General features: G+C 41.5%; 3 protein-coding genes across 3 annotated transcripts; 2 read left to right on the top strand and 1 right to left on the bottom strand.

The window, feature by feature from the left end:
• Window positions 1-1596: 1596 nt before the first annotated feature.
• EAE97_008466 (uncharacterized protein) lies at window positions 1597-4782 on the top strand (the record flags this gene model as incomplete). Its single annotated transcript, XM_038878981.1, has 5 exons — window positions 1597-1699; window positions 2140-2326; window positions 2453-2522; window positions 2577-4715; window positions 4771-4782. 5 exons carry the CDS (start codon window positions 1597-1599, stop codon window positions 4780-4782), a joined length of 2511 nt encoding a protein of 836 aa, XP_038730063.1.
• A 721-nt stretch (window positions 4783-5503) lies between these two features.
• Window positions 5504-7441, top strand: EAE97_008465 (uncharacterized protein; the record flags this gene model as incomplete). The annotated part of the gene is made up of 2 exons (XM_038878980.1): window positions 5504-6764; window positions 6917-7441. Exons 1-2 carry the CDS (start codon window positions 6327-6329, stop codon window positions 7439-7441), a joined length of 963 nt encoding a protein of 320 aa, XP_038730062.1. The 5' UTR covers window positions 5504-6326.
• Window positions 7442-9428: 1987 nt separating this feature from the next.
• Window positions 9429-9617, bottom strand: EAE97_008464 (uncharacterized protein; the record flags this gene model as incomplete). Its single annotated transcript, XM_038878979.1, has 1 exon — window positions 9429-9617. One exon carries the CDS (start codon window positions 9615-9617, stop codon window positions 9429-9431), a length of 189 nt encoding a protein of 62 aa, XP_038730061.1.
• Window positions 9618-14526: the final 4909 nt, after the last annotated feature.

Here is a 14526-nt window from a genome sequence, read left to right as displayed (position 1 = left end):
TTCCAACAAGGAATCTTGCTCTCAATGTCGGTACGCAATACGCACCCGTTCAAGCCGAAATCACTAGTTCATATATAATCTAATCCCTGCAATGTTCTCGAATATTTGACAGCTCCACTTGGGCCGGGCCCAAACCAAGGACTGAGTTGCATTGATATATTTCGACCCAGATTTATCTGCAATTGATTTAGCTTCAATCTCAATGACATGCTGTGCATTTTCATGCAGCAACCGGCTCTTAAATCGGCGAGAGGGGTGATTGAGGGTCAGCCCTAGGATTCCCCAGCCTCAATGGTGAGCTGTTTATCCTAGATCTAAGGCTTTACTTCGTCCAACTCGCTATGCCAAAGGAAGAAGCCTGATACTCAGCCTTAAGTATCTCTTAAACACCGTTGAGTGTGAATGCATCGCAGGTTCGCATCGAGATGCTCGATTGTTTCCTGTCGGGTCAAATTTCCGAAACAACATGGGTAAATCCCCAAAGAGTGGAACATTGGATATATCTTGCCTGTGTCGATCAAAGCTTAGCATATTGTGCCACCGATATTTTTTTTTACCTAAACAATGAGATAATTGGAAGGGGGTATTTTCTTTCCCCCCCATTGATAGAAGCTGAGAAGGAAGAGAAGGTCGACCCGAAGCTCCGATTCTGATGCAACTGCGGGATGGCGTACGTCGGAACTGTCTTGCTGTAGAAAAGGTAAACGAGCTCAGCTGCCCAGTACCTACCTTCCTGTCGCTCAAATATTGAATGTTGCAAAAAGATGCAAGTTGTCAATTTATATCTTCCTATAAATAATAATTGTCTCAGAAGATTTAACCAATAACGAAAGGGCCGCGTGTATACAATGAATATATGCTTAAAGGCAAATTGAGAGGGAGATGAAGGTTCTTGGTAATCTTGGGATGAGATCCACATGTTGCCACGATTTGTCCACCAAAACGCTCAGCCATATCATCTCATTTACGCCTGTGTTGGTGAAATCTCCTTGGACCTTGGTTGATGTTGTTTTGGGTGTCTCGGGGGGAGGGGAAGGGGAAGAGGAAGAGGGAGAGGGAGGGAGAGAGAGAAGGGGTCTTTCAGTGAATCATATTATCAGGGGAAGGGAAAAAAAGGAAAAAAAGTAGAACAGGGGAATGAATGAATAAGTTCAAAAAAAAAAAAAGGTATGCCGTACGGAGTACTGATACTCTACATATTAACTACTTTCGCTTTGCTCGCGAGTCGCGATTTGGTAAACATACTCCTTTCTTTCTTTCTTTTTACTTGTTGTTGTATAATAAAAATTCTTGATAATCCAACCTTGAAAATCTTGAAAATCTTGAAAATCTCAAACACTCTTTCTTGAATCGTATCGTGGTCGAAAGCAGGAGGGGAATATCACAATATCCAAAAAGTAAAGGCTTAAAAACATTCTGTTCTGCGAGCACCACACATATACATCCTCAACTCACCCAGCATTTATACACCAATAATTCTTCAAGATTCCAAAATATATCAAAGTTTCTGCATTTCTGCATCATTCCAAGGAAAATCATCCCGCCACAAGCCTGCAGGATATCCAACCCTCGGAAACCTGTCATCTCAAGACCACCATGTCATATTACAACGGCGCTTACGATGATGGCAATGACGAGACACATGGGGAATACCAACCTGCTCGAGCCGGCTGGAAACAATCTTCACCAACTGGACAAGGTACGTTCTAATTATTTTATATTGCAATCTATTCCAACATCAATATCAATGTCGATATCGGATAAAGAATACGAAGAGGGTTTACGTTTACGGTATTCCAACCAAACGTCATCAAATTCGGGAGGAGTTAAATAAAGAAAAAAGTATAATCGATTATTACCAGATGTGCCCTTGTAGAGCTCATCCGGGATGGGGGCGCATGGCATATTCGCAAGCTTGCGTTCCGCTGATGTCCGGCTGTGACACTACGTACATAGTAATCCTACATCGCAGCCCAGCTAGCACTCACAGCTTTCTTATTTGTGTTTCTGTTTCTGTTTCTATCTCTTTGCGATTCACTCATAAGATTCACAATATCTGCCACGACTAGACTGTCGCAAATTTTGGGCCATTTTCATAAACATTTTGGAATCTAGCTAATAATCCTATTTCGATTTTAGACGCATACCAGCCTCCTCCTCGCGGTGCCAGTCTCAATAATTCTACAACTCCAAATTCCAATAACAATATGAACGGTTATGGTGGGGGGTATCAACAGAATCCCAATCTGGGGGCGACCTTCTATCCAGGAGGCGGGGACGACTTCTACATGCCTACTACTAACGTAGTGTCTCCAATGCCACAAAGGTACGGTTTTATTTTTCATCGTTCCATTTAAGAAAGGAAAATAGTTTATGGCCATGGTGTGCCATTCTGCCACTTTCCTCCAACAAACAATGATGTGGGATGAACGCCCATTAATGAGAAGTATAGAATCATGCCAGAGGTTCCACATAATATGCAAGATAATCTTGCAAATCTGGAGTTGAATTCAGATGGACGAGTAAGCTCACATTCAAGTGTTTCTAGTCAATCAATGTATAATGACAATTCACAGTACACCAGTGAATCGCCGAGGTCGAATTATAGCAATCGAAATAGTGGCCCGGGCTACACAGCGAACTACGAACATACAAATGCCGCTATATACCAGAATTTGAAGGGGCCTTACGGTGCGCCACGAGTCCAGCCTGACTCCCCTAGGTTTTCACCATTTCCAAAACCTCGAAACGCAGGTCAGAATGTACCTTTGTCGGATGAAGATAAAGAAGAAGTTCTGGAGAGAGCTAGGCCCATGGTTTTGAAGTCTAGCGACCCGGAGATGCAGTTGGCATGGGCTCAGGATGCGTTGTCTTGGGTAGAGGTAGCCAGTTCTACTTATGAGCGAAAGAACGACGACTCGCGAGCCCCAACGCCCAAGATTGAACATCAATTACGAGTTGATGCTATAAGCATTGTCAACTTTCTCGCAGAACAGCAACATCCAAAGGCAGAATTTATGAAGGCGATGTGGTTAGAGTTTGGTAAATTTGGGTATCGAATGGACAAAAAGGAATCATTCCAGGGCTACCAGCGAGCTGCACAAAAAGGATATGCTCGAGCAGAATACCGAATCGGAATGCAGTTCGAGAATACCATGAATCCTACCAAGGCCGTTGAACACTATCAAAGAGGTGTATACTTGAAGGATTCCGCGGCAAACTATAGGCTAGGAATGGCTACCTTACTCGGTCAATGTGGCATGCAACAAGACTTTGCAAGAGGTATAGATCTGATACAATTTGCAGCCGATACGGCGGACGAGAATGCCCCTCAAGGTGCCTACGTTTATGGAATGTTACTCGCTAGAGAGTTACCAAACATTACCATGCCTGATGAATATTTACCGTATGATTTGAACGAAGCCAAAATGTTCGTAGAAAAGGCCGCTTATCTCGGATTTGCCAAAGCACAACTCAAGATGGCTCAAGCTTACGAACTTTGTCTGTTTGGCTGCGAATTCGACCCTGCACTTTCTTTACATTATAACGCCCTTGCTGCCAGACAAGGAGAGCCCGAAGCTGATATGGCCATCAGTAAATGGTTCCTTTGTGGTTATGAGGGTATTTTCGAGAAGAATGAAGAGTTGGCTTATACATATGCGCAACGTGCGGCTGAGACAGAAATGGCTACAGCTGAGTTCGCTATGGGTTACTTCTATGAAATTGGAATGTATGTCAAGAAAAATCTTGAAATAGCTTCACAATGGTATGACAAGGCTGCCAAGCACGGCAACCAAGATGCTCTTGGAAGAATCGATAGCATCAGAGCGAACCACTCGCTTTCCAAGGGTGACCATGGAGCGGCGATTCAACGTATCAAGTCAACGCACGGCTCTCGAAGAGGAGCCAGGCCGGAGAGATTCACGCAAGCTAATGCTCCACCAATGCCAACCATGGCAGAAGATTACTCCTCACCAACTCCTCCCGTGCACAGTCAAAAACCTAAGGTTAAAAAGGGTGCACCTGCGGGTATTCGTCCAATATCCATTGCACCATATCCAGAGGATGACTACAGTCCTGGTAATCGTGGTAATGGCAACCCTCCCAGATCTCCGAGATATCCTCCACAAGATGGATTGCGACCATCAACCTCGAGTTCGAACCCAGCATCAGATCGACCATCTTCTGCTTTTGGTATTCGCTCTCAGCAACAACCACCTCATTTGGGAATTACCCATCAAAACACAGAGCCTATACGATCATCATCTCCTATGGGCCAAATGCCTTCACAGGGTCGCAATCCATCACCCAATCACGCTCCAAATATTCCTCCAATGAGCTTCGAATCTGGTTATCAGAACCCACAGCAAAGACCTCCAACTTCTGGATCAAGGCCTGGAACTGCACAATCTGTTCAGTCGTTTCAGTCTCAACAATCTGCATATGGTTCCAGACCAGGACCTGGCCAGAACGTCTTACCACCACGAGGCGCTTCCATGACACCAGTTTCGGCTGCTTCCTCTACAACAAGCAGAAAACCAATTGGTAACCCAATGTCTCCGCAAGACTCGAGACAATCCTCTGTTTCGTCAGCTCCTACTACTCCTGCTCCTACTCCGGTTGCAGCTCCACCAAAACCATCTGCTCCTGCTAAGAAGGGACCTGCCACTTTTGAGGAAATGGGTATTCCACAAACCAAGAGTGAAGGAGACTGTGTAAGTTTAAAAATCACTATAGCTTTGTTTGGCATGGTCACTAATAATCTTGCAGGTCGTTATGTAACTGCGCTTTATAGTTCTAGGGGATTGAAATTTGCGAGGAATTTATATAACATAATCATTTGCGAAACAGCATTGTGAATAATTTTTTTTGATTACCTAGAGCATGAGTCTTTGCGCATATATAAATTGGGTGCGTGCATAGCATATACTTGAGTAATATGCATTTCGTTCGATTTGGAGATAGTTTGGACCTTGCAATGTGTAATAGATTTAGGTTTCTATGGTAAGTAAAGATGGAAGATTTTTGATGGGTGTTATTTGGGTGGCTGGAAAAGGGGATTAAAGATAGGATTTGAACTAGGAAGAGACGCATTTCTTAGTAGAAATAATATGATACCCTTTACATAAGAACCTTGGTATTCTATCTCTCTTTTCCCAGTTTTTCGTCTCTCCTCGGAAAGATCGTATTTTCTATCCTTTCTTGTTGGCTTAAGTGAAGTGTGAAATGATGGAAGAGTCGATTAGGGTTAGCGTGGATTGGAAAGATGAAACTTGAGTCGAGTCGAGTTGAGTTGACTTTTCCTTGCGCATTCTACCTAGCACTTCACTACTACAATATACGAACACCATCGAGTCTCTATATACTGTGAACTTTGAAGTTCAGATGGGAATATTTTGACTGTGTATTTCTCTCTTCTAGTCGGTCTTGTGAGGTACGGATTGATAAGGTTACTTTTCTTTGATTTGATACTATACACACGCACGCACGCATATTTAGGTACGCAGTGTCGCTATATCTTTCTCATCTTTTTTTTTCGATTCCAGAAGGTGGAGGAGTGGATAGTGGAGGAGAGGAGAGAGAGAGGGATCGATCAAATGCGCATCTCCATTCTCTTTTCCCGCTATTATTGGGTTTTGATGATTGAGACGTTGAAATTTGTTTTTATTCTTGTGGCGATCGCTTTTATTGTCTTAAGGTTGTTTGGTTGAGGTGGTGTGTTGAGTTTGTGTTTTTACAGTATCGTATGCGCTTTTGGTGTAGGGAAAGAAAGAGGAAGAGAGCAAGAGAGGAGAGAGAGGGAGAAAGAGAGAGATTCAATGCGTATTTCCATTCTGTTTATGGGATTCGATTGGCTGTTGATCATTGAGACGTTGGAACTCGTTTTTATTCTCGTTGTGGTTACGTTTGTGGTTGTGAGGTTGTGAGGTTGAGATTTGAAAGAGATTTATTGAGACTTTCGAGGGGAAGCTGAAAATTCATGTCGGCACATACTTTGAGAGAAAATTTCATTCATTTGATGATTATTTTCAATACAGTTGCATTGGTTTTTGTGGTCATTATCTTGCGCGATTCTGGCACAGTTACGTCAGTTGACCTGTCGATGCAAGAGAAATTGAAGTGGGAGTTGTCTGTCTCTTCTATTTTCTTTTTTCTTCAACAAAGTTGAGGCAGGTGGAATCACAAGACGTTTACATCTCTCATTCACAATCACTGCGAACACAAATACTCGTCAATCATCTTTACGACTCGACCATACCAGATACCGCTCACCTTGACAACCAAGACTTTCGATTCTCAAACAACACTCTAAAATAACCATCACTATGCCACCCAAACGCAAAAAGTCTCTCGTTGAGTCCTCAACCGAATCTCCCACCGCAGATGACAATTTCGACGTCGCATCCGTTGCATCTATACCTTCTACCGCATCCGCTACACCCGTTAAACCCAAGGCTAAAAAACCTAAAATCGAGAAAGGAGAGAAAGCCGAGAAAGTTAAAGCTCCTCCTAAAAGCAAAGCTTCTATTAAAGAAAAGGTACCTCTTAAAGATAAAGAGGTGAAAGGAAAGGGTTTGGCGAAGGAAATTAAGGAGATGAAGGAAATCAAGGAGGCGAAAGACACTAAAGTTATAGGTAAAGATGGCAAGGAGAAAGTAAAAGCCGTGACGGGTGATGAGGCACAAGAGATCTTGTTGGAATATCTGAGTAGGGAGAATAGACCTTTTAGTGCGGGGGATATTAGTGGAAATTTACATGGGAAGGTATGTATTTTTCTCTACTTTCATCTCATCTATCTTGTTCAGTACCTCATTCCATCCTATGTCATCTCACATTCCCCTTTGATCCTTTTCATCTCATACTCCATCCATCTCATGATAGATAATTCGAATACTAACAACCAACACCCCATCAGGTAACCAAAACCCTCACCGACAAACTCCTCAAAGAACTCTGCAACTCCGGTCTCATTAATGGAAAAGGTACCAATGGCGATGGGAAAGGTTCACAATGGGTATACTGGGCCCTTCAAGATCCCGATTCTTCTCTCTCTCCCGAACAACTCGCAGAAATGGATTCTCAGATCCAAGATCTGCAGGGGAGATTGCCAGAATTGAAAATGGATGCGAGGAAATTGAATATACAACTTGCAGGGATGAAAAAGGAAATGGGGGTTCAGGAATTGAAAGATGAGATTGAGAGATTGGAAGAGGGGAAGAGAGAGAAGGAAGAGAGGTTGAGAGTGTTGAGAGAAGGAAAGGAGGTTGTGAGGAAGGAGAAGGTGGAGAAGGTGGAGAGGGAATTTGTGTATTGGGGAAAGATGAAGGGGGTTAGGAAGAGAGGATTTGAAGCGGTGGAGGGAATGTTGTTGGAGGGCATGTCGAGGAAAGATATTTGGGAGAAGGCTGGTATTGAGGGGGATGGGGAGGGGGAGTTGTGATATTGAGGGTGGATCACATTTTCAAGAGATAAAGGGGGATATTTGCTTGTTGGTTTGCTTGCAGGTAGATCTGGGAATGGGAAGATGATGAGCATAAAGGTCAGAATGCTTTATTCAGAAAATCAATGAGGAAACCAGGACTGGGAATATCAAATGGCATCTGTGGATCATGAAGGCTAAAAGTGTTTGATACACATATCATATACCCAAGCTCACCTATTCATAGCTAAGAAATCGAAAAGGGTTCTATAAAACTTGAAACTCCACCAGTGGGTGTATAGATTGACGGGACATTTCCCAATTTTTAATATTTTCCATAAATTCATTCTTCAATTGTTTGATATCAGAATTCGTATTTTGATTGTTTTATCTCTATTCAAGAATTGTAACAATTCCTAAAATAAATGATTCTATATAGCAAAAGATATTCACAAGTTTATTTTTGTACTGGCCCAGGAGTCCGTACACCCACTGGTGCTCCATTCGCAAAAGGCTTGATAGCCCTTCTTCTTATCGGCATTCTTGTATTGAGAAGTAAAGTATACGTGACCTCTTCTTAGTACATCTCTTGCAAAATCCAGGTGGCCTATGAGGAAAGTAAATGACTAAATTAGTGACAATTGATCAATTATCACGTGGGTATAACTATATTCGAGGGTAAGACTGGATTCGTCGTCATAGAAAGAAATAGAACAGATATATAACTCATCCATTCAGTTTTCTTCACTCATACTCTTACACATAACAAGATTCCTCTCACATCTTCAAAAATTTCCATTGTGTAACACACTACCTAATATCTATCACAATGAATTCCTTTCGGAAGCTCCTTTTCCTATTCCGAAAGCCTCAGAAATCCATACCTTCACCACGGCCCGATGCTTTATCATCTTCCATCCTAAAAGATATACCAGCAGAGATCCTCTTACATATCATGGGTTACCTCCCTCTAGAATCCGCAGTGGTTGTTTCCCTTTCCTGTCTACAACTAAAGAAAAAACTCGGAAGCGAATACTTCTCAAGAATAGCTTCCTCGCCCGAACGCACACTGGCACTATTGAATCTTATAGTCCTCGATCTACCAAACTGCGTTGTGTGTTCTGCCTGCAATCGACTGCACAATATGGAAAATTTGCTCAGATATTGCTGTATAACCTACAATGCTGGGAATAAAACACGTCAGTACGACATGTTACGTCTTCCAGCTTGTGTGTCTGAGGATCGAGGGAGATCTAGTAGTATAGTCAGTTATTATTTTGGTTCTACTGTGGTCAAGATGGCCTTGAAAAGAGCGTATCAGAATCCCGCGTGTACGGAACTAGTGACGATGATGTCCGGTCCGAGCGTGAGGATGATTGACTGGGGAAAGTATCTACGACAATATAGAGAAGAATGTCGTATTGTTCAAGGGCATCTAATGCATCGATTGCAAAGTGTATTCATTTCTGATGACTGTGAAAAACACACCGCGTTTCGAAGTCCCTTGTCTCCAACAGAGAATATATGTACGCACACCAGATTGTCGCCCCGTTCCTTCTTGGATGCGGTCGGATTTGGGGTGATGAGATGTGAGAAATGTTCTACAGAATACAGGATTGATATTGTGTACTGCGAGGGTCTCGGATGGGGGAGATCCTTCATTAGATGGATAGACTTGGGATCTGAGCAGGAGGGGGAATTGTGGAGTCGACACCTTCCGCCGACAGAAAGAACGCAAATGAGAAGATGGAGAGGTCTGTTTGAGGGGAAAGTTAGCGCTAAGACTGATGTGGTATCTCAAAGTGAAATGGAGGTTCTGCCAAAGGTTGGAGAGTTATGCCGTGCTTTCGAGGGTAGTAAGGACTACAAATTCGACTCACTCTTGACACCGGAGAACAAAGCCACATTCTTGCAATTCAGAGAGCTGTACTGCAGAAAGAAACTCAGTTCAAGATAAGTTACAGCAAGCCTTCAAGTCTGCCAGTCTGGATTATTAGACGCCATGCTCTCACTGTTTTGACGTTCCGAAATCACACACCATTCCAACCGTATTCGATGTACAAAACGACTTCGGCACATCAAGAAGCTCTATTGTTCGTATTGATATTGGATCTTGAACAATAGTGCCAAGACCAATGACCTCGAGGAGGCGGTGGATGACTCGAGCGGCAGCCCGAAGTTGAACAAGATCCGGCATTTCTGGCGAGTCCTCTGCGAAAGGAGCGCGGGGAGCTGGTGGCGACAGCAGCGGCGGAGGAAGAGACGAAGCCCGGGGAATCGCCAACCCATTCTGTCAAAAGCGAAAGGGGCAACACAAAGTACTGCCAGTACAGTTAGAATGGTGACCCCGTCACCAGAGAGAACCCTGCGGAAACCTTCCTCGACACCCTCATCCACCAATTCCTCTCCATTCGTGCGCCCTCGTGGTATATAAATCCAATTTTTACTGTTATTTTGAAAAATACAGAAATCTATCGTACCATAAAAGGTACAATGAAGTTGGAGTTCGCTCCTAACCACTTTGAAACCCTCTCCGATTCTTCCCCCCCTCTCTTTCTTTTTTTAAATCTCTACCAATCGCCCGTGGTCGTTTTTGGGCTGTTTGGTTTTGATAGAGAAATCGGGGTTCACTTTCAAGTTATATAGGGTCTGGAACCTCTGTTAGCGGAGGTTATAAGTCTTATTAAAAGACTTACCTAGTATTTAAATGATAATACTAGTAGATTGCCTATTAGTGTTCGTCGCTCTAAGAGCATCTAGCTCTTCGGAGCTAAGCTCCATTTCACCCCGGAACATCTCGGAGAAGGGTAGGTGAGTGCCCAAAGACACCCAAAGAAGCTCGGAACGAGCCTACGGCATCAAACCGATCCAGTTCCAATCCATGGCATAGTGCCGCGAAGAAAAGAACAAACAAGTAAGTATGAGTACATACTCAACAAGCCACCATCAAGGCCAAGTGGTATATAAGAAATCTCTAAAGGCGAAAGATCAGAAGCTGCCGCAGGAGAAAGCAAAGCGGGAGCAACGTTATCGTTGCATGCGACCAAAGTTTTCCTTCCACTTCTGGTCTTGCTCGTCAATTCTTATCACTCCTTCCTTTTGGGGGGGGGATTAATATCTTAAATGGGAATGAGCGATCACGATTTGACGATATCATCCATCCTTCTTAACTTTCCAATTGACCCCACCCGTCCTCCCCCCCCCGCCGTCCGCCCCATGGCTCGGTACAGATATGCGAGATTAACCGGGAGTTTTGGTTGTCTGAGTTGTGGTTAGATTATGAGGGGGTCTGGGTTGCTGGATCTTGTCGGAGTACTGAAGAGGTTTTGATTGTTGAATATATTTTAGATAATGAACACATTTTAGACATTAAACAATTTTAAAATATTGAATATATTTTAGATTATAAAACATTTCAGACCATGAAAACAATTTGAACATTAAACAATTTAGACATTAAACAATTTTAAAATATTAAATACGTTTTAGATATTGAACAAAGTTTAGACAATGAATCTATATTAAATATTAAATATTAAATATATTTCAGATATTAAATATATTAAATATATTGAACATGTTTCAGATAATGAAAACATTTTAGACAATGAATCTATTTTAAAGGTTAAAACTATTTTAGATATTGAATACATTTTAGACAATGAAAACAATTTAGATATTAAATAATTTTAAAATATTTAATACATTTTGAATATTAAATAAAGTTTAGATATTAAATAAATCTTATAACGTGGTTTTTCAGCATGTGGCTCATATCAGCATGTGGCCCACTTCGAAAATACACTAAAATCGAGGTTTTTTTAATAATCATATTTTAATAATTAGTTATTATTTTGAAAGAAAAAATCATAAAAAATCATAATAAAAATAAAACATTTATAATATTTAGATTTCTTTTTTAAATAATTTATTTTAGTTCGAAATTGTTACACTTTATATTACAAAATCTCTTTTTCTTTAATAACTTTGATAAATATTTGAAAAATAAGGTTTTATATAATAAATTTTTGAAAAATTCTATCAACTAATAAAGAAAATACACGGTTATGTACAGACGAATTTTGTATACAAAATGAAATGGGCCACATACTGATATAGGCCATATACTGATAAACCACGTTATATTAAATACATTCTAAATAATAAATACATTTTAAACATTAAATACATTCCAAACATTAAATACATCCCAAACAATGAATCCACTTCAAACACTAAATAAATCCTAAACATCAAATAAACTTCAAATACTCACCCTATCCTAGACAACCAATACATCCTGAAGACTGAAATAAAACACTTTCAACCAACTATTTTCAACACTTCTTTCTCATCCCCAAGTCTTCCCTACTTCCCTAATCACCTACTATCCTCCAATAAGCTCACGCCCTTCGACCCCCCCTAATAATTCTCGTTCCTATATCTTCAATCCCCTTTTCCCCTTCCCATCTCCAACATATCGGAAACTCCAGCATGTTGAATTTCGAGATTAAATCTCATTCTGACGATCATAACACCACTTCTTCCTCGTCACTTCTTCCTCACCACCCCTTTTCTCAACTTCCTGATTCTCGCCTGCTCCGACTAGATACCTCACTTCAACTATCTCGTCCTCATCTTCCTTCCAAACTGAACCTTCATCTCCTGTCTCCATCCGCTATCCTCTATTACCTAACGTAAATCCATACAATCAAGATCCTTCTATATCCCTTTAACCTACCATCCATCGTCTGTTATCTTGATATCCAGTCCAATTCCTATACTCGAGTAATGCCTTCCAAGAAACAACATATTCATAACAAGCGAAACCTGAGAAAGATAGCAAGGCTATTATAACAAAATGTCCAGGAGAATGCTTAATTTTGAATTTTGATATCCCAAAACTATCTAACATCTCCCCTCTCTCAATCTCTTTACCTACTCATTATAAGAAAGCAAAAAAGCAAAAAAGCACTATCGGATATAGAATATGAATCGGATGACTTCATATTCATCTTCTTCCTCCCTCGTCTTCATCTTGCAGTGTTTGATGTGTGTGACCTGGGTTGTGGTCCAACTTGATGCAAACACTCTACTTGAGTACTTTCGTTCGATGTTTCTATCTACTAGGTATCTACCTCACAAATATACCTGCTCATCACAGATATCCATCCATCCATCCATTCCTCACAGTACAATACCCACAACACCACTAAGTGCCGATACCCCCCCCCTCTCAAAATCCAAATTCAAATCCTCATACCTACACATACCAATCTACATCTACTCATTATTACATGAGATACAGTATATTATAAACATGTTATATATCGCGAATAACAGTAGCAAATGAAAACCAATCAAATGAGAATAAATAAAATAAAATTAAATAAAAGCAGATATACCTACAGATCCCTACTTATCTTGATACCTAGTATATACAACAGATATGCATGACACTTATGTCGATGATGTAATCTTACTTTACATAGGTACCTAGGTATATCGGTATATGCCTACTTAACCTAAATACCTACTCTATATAAGATATATATCTATGTACCTACCTATCCACCCAACCCCCCAACCCAAATCAACCCTACTTAACCAACCGAACCTTACCGAACTGCACCTACCTATAGGTACCTACCTAATAGATACACCACCACCATTACCGATATCACAAATATAAATACCGATACTGATAACACACCGGAGAACTACCTCCAGAGAGTTGGGTTGATAGGTGTGCGATGTGATGTGAGTGAGTGAGTGGGTGAGTGAGTGTGATACCATTCGCATGAACATTCTTTATTTCTTTTCTTTTCATTTCATTTCTCGTTTACTAGATTCTAGAGTAGGTACCTAGTATTTCTTGGTTGGGCTGGGGGGCTTGGACGGAGAGAGGGAGGGAGGGAGGGATGGATGAGATGAGACATTGGGTAGAGGGGTGGCTTGTGGGACATGTGATATGTGAGATGTGATACTGGTAGTGTCGGGTATGTATTGAACAAGGCTTTGTGTTAGAATAGATGGGATGGGATGGGTGGGTAGATGTGTGGCTAGAGCGGCTGATTAAAAGGATAGGTAGGTGGCGACCGTTGAAGATATCAAAAGATGGGATGGATGGTTGAATGAATGATGATGTGAGAAAGAGGTTGAAACTGAGATTGAGATTGCAAAAAAATGTGGCTGATGATCCGAACTCGATGACATCCATATGTGATGATTCTTGGCTGTGTGGTTTAAGGCTGGGCTGGGATGGGAGTGTGCTTGCTTGTTTGGATATATACATGATATCCATACCTAGGTAGGTAGGTATTATTAGGTACTTGGGTATACATACTAGGTATCAATATCGATATCGCTTCGGAGAAATCGAGCTCGTTTAATAAGGTTTAGATCAGATCGGGTTTATATCATCTGATACCATACCTGGGCTCCCGCCATTCTCGGTGCTTTGGAATGAATGAATGAACGATGTGACGAGGTGGGTATTCGGATACGATGGGATGGTATTTGATGTGAGTATTTGCATTGTGTTAAGCTTCTCGTTTATGCGGTTTTGCAGATAGGTACCTAAGTAGGGAGATAGGCGGTATGTATGTATTCTGTACAGGGCATACTTCAGCTATGCAGGCCGATAGACAGGCAGGAGAAACATCAAAATGCAATCTCTAGAGGAACCAAACCTATGAATCATTGGTCACGAACCCCCGATTCCCATGATGGGAATTCATGGAATGGGATAGATGTGAATGTGAATGTGAATGTGAATGTGAATGTGAATGATGGATGGTTTCGTATCCGTATGGACATTCTGAAACACTACACCCACTGCGCTATCAGCGGCTAGGAGATTCGGACCTACCGTCGCCAGTGATGGTTTACTTGGGTATTCGATTAGGTGGGAATATTGATCGATCTTTCTATTCTGGTATGGACGCTATGTATGTCTTACTTGATGAAGATAGAATTGGATCTCTTCTGCATGGTTGATCGGCTTGCGACATAATGGTGATGTATGCATTTTGAAAGGGTACTTTGAAAGGGTACTTACTTGCTTGCTTGCTTGTAAGTTCAGATGGATGGCAGCTGATAAGAGA

This window comes from Botrytis byssoidea (assembly GCF_014898295.1).
Source record: "Botrytis byssoidea strain MUCL 94 chromosome Unknown BBYS_018, whole genome shotgun sequence".
Classification (NCBI taxonomy): domain Eukaryota; kingdom Fungi; phylum Ascomycota; class Leotiomycetes; order Helotiales; family Sclerotiniaceae; genus Botrytis; species Botrytis byssoidea.
The sequence above is the reverse complement of the archived record's forward strand: the minus strand, read 5'-3'. Positions and strand labels throughout refer to the sequence as shown.